General features: G+C 38.9%; 1 protein-coding gene across 2 annotated transcripts; it reads right to left on the bottom strand.

Moving 5' to 3' along the window:
* Positions 1 to 2,844: 2,844 nt before the first annotated feature.
* LOC143852800 (cAMP-regulated phosphoprotein 19-related protein) lies at positions 2,845 to 7,167 on the bottom strand. 2 transcript variants are annotated; one of them, XM_077362403.1, is made up of 7 exons: positions 6,918 to 7,167; positions 6,090 to 6,152; positions 5,360 to 5,422; positions 5,099 to 5,146; positions 4,503 to 4,565; positions 3,138 to 3,200; positions 2,845 to 3,015 (listed from the first exon to the last, which is right to left on the bottom strand). In XM_077362403.1, the coding sequence occupies exons 2-7, from the start codon at positions 6,132 to 6,134 to the stop codon at positions 3,007 to 3,009; spliced, it is 291 nt and encodes a 96-aa protein (XP_077218518.1). In that variant the 5' UTR covers positions 6,135 to 6,152; positions 6,918 to 7,167; the 3' UTR covers positions 2,845 to 3,006. The 2 variants fall into 2 exon arrangements, with proteins under 2 accessions (XP_077218518.1, XP_077218519.1); XM_077362404.1 differs by lacking the exon at positions 6,918 to 7,167 and adding an exon at positions 6,820 to 6,898.
* Positions 7,168 to 7,873: the final 706 nt, after the last annotated feature.

Genomic DNA, 7,873 nt, shown 5'->3' with positions numbered 1-7,873 from the left:
CACTACTATATTTTGATGATCACACTCCTCACTTTATTAAAGTACGGTATGGCCCGCACTATAGGATTATCCAAACCGTCCATTGTGGATTGTGGAGACTATTTCAATGTTAAAAAAGAAAAACACTTCAGATGGAATACATTAATATTAATATAAACTAGGATCATATGTATATGCTGGAATTAACATCACTACTAAATGGGAATTTGAAATTTCCACTTCGGGTTGGGTCGGGTCGGATTGCCTGACACCCCAACCCGATTTCCAATTCGGGTTGATTTTTCCCAACCCTAACCTGACCCGATTTGTGAAAAGCTTAACCCGACCCAACCCAAATTCGGGTTGAACCCGTCGCATTAGGGTTGAACCCGACCCGAGTTGCACCCCTAGTTACATGCACTCTTTCACTCTATGTCCAAAGTTTCAATGTTTTTTTTGTTGCAGTCATTATTCTCAATCGCTAATGTCGTAATCTCTCCATTTTTTCGTTCTCTTAATTTCAATTTTTTCTTATCTTTCGTTTATTTCAGTTGAGGTACCAGCTTCGACGTGCGTGTCTGAAATTGTCGCTCTACTCAGTTGAGGGGCCTCAATTCCTTGATGTTTGTGCATGAGAGAGTAGTTTCAAATTCTATGACGATCGACTCATGATGTATAATTTCATGAGGATTGGCCCATGGTTTCTTGTCCATTGAGGCTCCCTTTTGCCCATTGAGGCTTTGGTCCATAGTGACCCACTTTTATGAGGTTCGTTATTCCAAACCGGTCCATAATAACTCAACTATTGAGGCTCGAGGTCGATTCAGCCCACTAAGGCTCTTCGTGACACATCAACAAAGGTGCACCTTTTTCGGCAACTTCAGTCGTCATCATCATCAAGGAAACTTTGTCATCCACTTTTGAGCGTGTGTATTGAATTTTGATTACATTTGTAATTTGGGGAATTCCATTGTATTGGAGAATTTTATTGTAATCAAACTTATATCGATTTTCAATCCATATAAGTTTGAGGGGGCATGGTAGAATATGTGGGACCCAATGGATGGATTGGGTTAAGATCTCACTGTTGGATCATCTTGTAGATAGTTTGGGTAAGTTGGTTAAAAGAGGCAAGCAAGAGAGATTAGAAAAGTAAATTTGATTAGGATTCTATCCTTCCATAACTATCTTGATTTCCTCTCTATGTTTATCATGTAAGTGCTCTGTGCTCTATAAAACCACTGTTTCATTCTTGTAATTGTATCCAAGTTTAGTGAAATCTATAATTTTATAATGTGTTTAGACGTTGGCTGCATTTGGATTACTAGAATAAGGAATCGGAATTGACATCATATTTCAATTCCTATTCCAACTAAGACATGAGTTTCAACACTAAAAAATTTTCCGCCCCATATGTTAGCCATTAGGGCTGCAACTCGAGCCGGGTTTTACCCGACCCGCATCGACCCGACCCGAAAATAACCTGGGTCGGGTTCAGGTTTCATGGGTTTCTGGTCGAGCCGGGTTCAGCATTCAAAAGCCCGCATGAATCTCGGGTCGAGCCGGGTTTGAAGGGGCCCGACCCGACCCGACCCGAGTTACATAAGTTATAGTATGTACATTTTTTTCTATTGTTAGTTAAAAGTTAAAGGGATAATTACATTTATACCCCCTCTAGTTTCTGACACATCCACTTCCACCCCTATAGTTTAAAACGTGACAAATACACCCTTGTAGTTTCAATTTGTTTAAGGTAGGCCCCCTCAGCTGAAGGTTTGTCCATAGATTGAAGGGTTAGGATGATCCGATGGAGCTGATTTTTTGGGCACACCCTATCTATGTCAGGACCCATCAAATGAACGCTTTGGATCATCCAAACAATGTGGGCCCACATTATTTGGATGATTTTTTGGTAGTGTTTGGATTCAGGTAGGGGCCCACATTATTTGGATGATCCAAAGCGTTCATTTGATGGGTCCTGACATAGATATGGTGTGCCCAGAAAATCAGCTCCATCGGATCATCCTAACCATTCAATCTATGGACGAACCTTCAGCTGAGGGGGCAAACCTTAAACAAATTGAAACTACAGGGGTGTATTTGTCACGTTTTAAACTATAGGGGTGGAAGTGGATGTGTCAGAAACTAGAGGGGGTGTAAATGTAATTATCCCAAAGTTAAAAGTGAAAACCCACGCACCCACTGTTACTGTATGTGAGTGTAATTTCTGCTTCTATGAGCTGAGTTGATTCAAGTGTTTGATTCAGCATTGTTTGATTGTAATTACAACATTGTTTGATTCAAGTGTGATGTGAGTGTAATTACATCATTGTTTGATTCAAGTGTAATGTGAGTGTAATTTCTGCTTCTATGAGTTGAGTTGCCTTGCCAAACAAGAATTTTCCTTAAAAATTAGCGTCAACGTGAAAAAACTCGACCCGACCCGAACCGACCCGAACCGACCCGAGATTTATCATGGGTAGGGCCGGGTTTGGGAATCGTGGGTTTTCCGGAAAAAAACCCGACCCGACCCGACCCGAGATATTTCTCGGGTAGGGTTGGGTTCTCCAAAACCCAACCCGCCCGACCCGAGTTGCAGCCCTATTAGCCATACCATAGAAACAATTCAATGAAAGCCATAAGTATCAAAGGTGCTTAAATGCTGTGACCTTGATTTAAAAAAAGAAAGAAAAGAACACTACAAGAAAGATAATTTTTACTATACTAAACCGCACGTAAAGGGCAACCTATACCAACGGACAATTTATCTGCCAGTAAAAACTACCACTACCTGTACCAATTTTGATATTTTTACTTTCACTGTCTGTTTAGACCGCTCGAAAAACCCAACTATCTTACAGTGGGAACAAGAAGAATATGCTCATAAAAGTGGCTAAGGCATCATTTGATAATCAATGAGTATTCAATTATTGAAATTAATGTAATTTCTTAGCATTAGCCTCCTGAAATCATTTGAACATTGTGTTATTCGAAAAACAATCCACTTTCTTGAGCCCTCTCATGAGTCTATTCCACCTGCAACATCAAAATTAAGGAATAAAATTAAGGCTAATTTCTCATGGTTATGCTAACCACTACAGAAGAAGAGAAATATAAGAAAGGAAAAATAGAAGAAGACTATAAGAAGATGAACTAACCATATTTTCTCTACCAGATGTACAAGTTGGTCGTCGTGGGGGAAGTTGTTGATGAGGTGTTCGCTGTTGAATCCAATCAGATACATCAAATAAATTCATCTGTTCTATTCGAAATTGATATTCACACCCTTATTTTTGTATCATACACTTCACTTAGAATGAAATATAAAAATAACATAAAAAATACAAATATTATTATGATATTTTGAAATAAGAGTCAATATAATATACTATATTCTAACAGCCTTAATCTACATATAATACAATTGTTAACTATCCCATGTGTATTGTTCTACAATATTAAATTACAAAATATGATACCAATGGTTGATATTTTTTTATGGGAAATGCTAAATTGAAGGACACCCTTATAAAATCCAGGACATTGTCTGAGATTGGATAGATGTACAAGCAAATCTACATAAACCCATTTCACGGCCCCTCCTTTTCAAGAGAGAAGAGCCACCTCATAGCTGAATTTGTCTTATTTATTTGATTCATATTAGGTGCAACTTCTCTCCTAAAAAAGAGGGGCTGCAAAAGTGCTTCTGAGAAATTGCCTGAGACAATCCCATATGTATAAGACGAGAAATTATATGGTGGCCGACCGTGTAGTACAAGGGCAGAGAGAGAGAGAAAACCTGCCACCCTTGATTTTTTATCCAAGGAAAAGTCAATAAAGGGGGCTTTTCTTGGATAAAAATCAAGGGAGGAGGGGTCTCTCTCTCCGACCTTTACATGTAAAGGTCGGCCAGGCCATCATATAAAATCTCGTATAAGACATGTATAAGTGCTGTTATGAGAGACGATATTAGTACCCCTATGTTTTGTTATTGGCACTCCTTTGTTTAAAACTTCGGAGTTAGTTATCAAGGACTTTATGAGAATTATATATGTGATGGGAAAAGTGTTAAATCCCTACAGTCGGTGAGACCCAATACAACTTATACACATACGACTAGATGGGGCCACTATAGATGGTCCATGGCCGAAAAATCCCTACCCTTGGTGAGACCCAATGTGTACAATCAATGTCTTGAAATTCAATTGCTGGCAATTGTTAGCCATTGATGAAATGACTAGGATGTCATCAGCATGGGTGAGAATTTTGTATTATCAGGCCCATTCACCATAACCCTAATTTCGTATTGATCATCCATTTGCAAGGAACAAAGTAGAAGATTAGGGCCACCCGATCATAACAATTTCTGGCAAATCTATGTTTTAGAAGGTCGAGATCGACCCGTCAATCCCATCCACTAACTATGGTGTGAATCTTTCCAATCAGATCATGGATAATGGATAAGTTTTGGCAAATCTATGTATGGATAAGGAACAATTTGGTAAACTATAATATAAAAATACCTGCAGTTTTGGACGTAGAGCTTCCACCATTGTTCCCGATTTCTGACCCAACCCTGCTCCTTGCTGTATTCAGAAAAAATATACAGAAAATATATCAATTAATTGGTAAAAAAAGTGATATCCCCACCACCTTGTTTTGATGACAAAACAATCCTTCTCTATTAATGGGCTTGAGCCCATTCAATTATTGACAAACCAAATGCCTGTACTCGGGCCATTGCCAACTTGAATGGGCTTTTTGCCAACGTGAATAGAGGAGAATGGGCTTTGGATATGAAATGGGCTATGGTAAAACCGGGCCCATAGACATATTTTGACATACAAAAAAAGATAGGAAGTGATATTTACGCCCCTTTTGATCACTAGGGACACCCAGCTTTAGAGTATTAATGGCAAAAAGAGAGCTAATGTACTTTATTTCAGAAAAAAACTAGTGGCTTTGATTGCAAAGTACACTGGCATATCAACTAATTGGTCCCCTAACCGAGTAAACACAGTGCAAATCTCTCTTTTCTGGATTCTTTGACGGGTAAATATCATTTCCCAAAAAGATCAATACATTAGTTAAATTTAAATAAACTATTGCATGATAGTACCTTGCCTAGAGCCCAATCAGCCGAATCGAAGAAAGCTCGTTCGTTATCCTGCAACACAAAGAGAGCTAAAATAAATGAAAATCCCATAGGTGCACCCCAAAGATTTCACAAATGGGACCACGATTTCAATGGTCAACAGGGGGCCCACCAAAGTAGTCTTGTAAAATGAAATATGGACATAAATGGTGGCTGAAATGTCATGTGATTTGCATGTGGACTGCACTGCACATGTTAGATAACATGTTAGATAGTAACATTTACCTTTGAGATCAGGGGCTTCTTTTTGGGCACGAGACCCCCATATTTCTTCCCTAGAGAAGTCCCCTGTCATTAAGCAAGCAAATATTGATGTTACAAGTTACTAATCAAAAGTCTCATTAATCTGACCTAAATATGCAATTAAGAAGAGGAAAATATAGCCTATGTTTTCCACAAGAACAATACTGCTTAAAATCATACACTGAAATTTGGTGTATAATCCAGATGAATGGTCAGTTCATATACTGGTTTTCGTTGTTTAGTTCTAAACAGGACAAAATTCTTTTCCGCAGCCATCACAATTTCCTAGTAGGCCCTTCTTACATTATGGTCAATGGTTAGACAAGGACATTTACTAAAATATCGCTAAAATAATACTTAAAGACTATCCTGTGGGCTTTTGTTAGTTGTGTGGATCCCCTCATAAATAATTTCGGATCCTACAATAGGGATCTAAAATGTGTGCATGGATCTAGATCATGTCCGTTTAGGTTCGGATTCAAATGGTCCATGGGACCGTCTAGGTCCATTGACACAACTTAAAAGGATCCGGAAAAAAAAAGAATAGTTCTTTCATTTGGGAATAAGGAGATTGTTTCACCTCCCTTGTGTCATATATCTCCAAATTCCCTTTTCAGAAAATTTCACCCCTACACACACATATTTGGGAATATGAAGATTAACATCTCTATACACATAAAGTTTCTAAGTGTCGTAGAAATGTTTCACTTACCTCCTCTTGAGAACCAAAGTCTTCACCCCCATTGTAGCCAGCCATCTTTAGCTCTTCTAATTGCTGGCTCACCAAAAAAATGAAAAAAATAAAGTAGGCCAATAAACCTCTAATAATCCAGAGAGAGAGAGAGAGAGAGAGAGACCCAGTTTTCAATATGAGGAGAAAAATGAAGAGGACAAATCCTAATTTTACTTACAGTTGTCCTAATTAAATAGGTTCAATTGTATCAGCTCATAGGACCAAATTAAATAGGTTCAATGTATGAATAGAAAACGAAAGAAAAAGGGGGAGAGATTGTTGGATGAGTGCACTAATCGAGTAGCTAGGATTCTATTCCTAATCGGTTTCTCTTTGTTGTTTCACATCTACACAGCAATAGTTTGAACATAAAACAAAACTGTTTTTGGGATATAAAGATCAGCCTTCAAGATAATCTTTAACTCCTAGTTTTGTGGGTTTTTTTTAAAAATCTAATTGTAACGAAAACAGGAACATTTATGTATAAAATATGTAGATGCTACATAATTAATGGCAGGGGTTTTTTCTACTTTCATTTGTTATATTGGTCTTACAGAGATTGGTAATTGAGCTGAAAAATCAAGAGGGGAAATCCTAATTTTACCTGAAATTGTCTTAATTGATGAAGAGAAATAAACTAAATTAGATGAACACATAGAACCCAATTGATTAAATAAATGAACAGAAAAAGAAGAAGAAGAAAACTTACCAATTGGTGAATGAATGAATAAATAGAAAAAGAAAGAAAAATTATGTAGAGAGAGAGAGAGAGAGAGAGAGAGAGAGAGAGAGAGAGAGAGATGTTACCTTGGCTTTTAAGAGGGATAGAGAGGAGGAGATGCAAAAGGGTGAGAATATAGAGAGGGAGAAAAGAAAAGAAAAGAGAAACAGGTAAGAGTTGAAGAAAGAATATGTGCTTCGAAAGAGAAGGGGGTTGAGTGTTGGGAGATAATGAGAATATCCTTTGCATTCGAAGACCCAAAGCAAATGGTAGTTGCAGTTTAGATATCCCGATCGTTGTCCAAAACACAATAACAAATCGTACTCTCCCACGTGCTGCCTTCGGTCGGCAACCGACACTCTCTCTAAACGCTCTCTTTCCTTCTATGCCTCTAAAATAATTTCTTTTATTAGGGTTTGTTTGCTTTGTTGCCCCCACAAAGGCCCTACACTCCATGGTAAGGCCATGTAGGGCAACCAAGCAAGCCCTGAGATAATCGGGCCGGGTTCGGGTTGGCTCCGACTCGACCCAAGTTTGCACCTCTACTCCCATGGTTCCTGCCGTTTATGTAGGGGGGGTAACATGTAGGGTTGTAGCTTAGTTTGGGCTCAACCTGAACCTGAAGGGTTGAACCCGATTTTGGGTTAGGATGGATTGGCATTTCCTCTAAGTTGGGTTGGGTACTTGGGTTAGGGTTGAGGTGGTGGGAACCTGACCTCCATCCTCTAATTTTACTGTGATTTCTTAAGATTATGTTTCCATTTTGTATTTTTCTGTTTGTTTGTTGCCCTAGGTTAACCCGAACCCAACCTGACTCAATGCTGTTCAATTTGGAAAACACATATTAGACGGATTGGGTTAGGGTTGAGAGATTTAGAGGCAGGTTGGGTTATGGTTGACCATCATTGACCCGAGGCTCAGGTTAGGGTTCAGGGAATGTTATCTCGGGTTGGGCTAAGTTTGGCCTCAACCCGATCTAACCCGACCGAGTTGGACCCCGACGTTCTCGGCATACATGTGGTCTGGTCTACAATACTCGGAA

The sequence above is a fragment of the Tasmannia lanceolata genome, unplaced genomic scaffold (assembly GCF_043159265.1).
Source record: "Tasmannia lanceolata isolate RefF3 unplaced genomic scaffold, GAP_Taslan_0.1 ptg000019l, whole genome shotgun sequence".
Lineage (NCBI taxonomy): Eukaryota > Viridiplantae > Streptophyta > Magnoliopsida > Canellales > Winteraceae > Tasmannia > Tasmannia lanceolata.
The sequence above is the reverse complement of the archived record's forward strand: the minus strand, read 5'-3'. Positions and strand labels throughout refer to the sequence as shown.

Excerpts from the sequence above, each read along its gene's own strand:
- LOC143852800 (XM_077362403.1), bottom strand. The coding sequence starts at position 6,134 with ATGGCTGGCTACAATGGGGGTGAAGACTTTGGTTCTCAAGAGGAG. Across the intron at positions 4,566-5,098 it reads CTGATTGGGCTCTAGGCAAG|CAAGGAGCAGGGTTGGGTCA; the intron begins GTACTATCATGC and ends TTCTGAATACAG. Across the intron at positions 3,201-4,502 it reads CTCTACGTCCAAAACTGCAG|CGAACACCTCATCAACAACT; the intron begins GTATTTTTATAT and ends TGGATTCAACAG.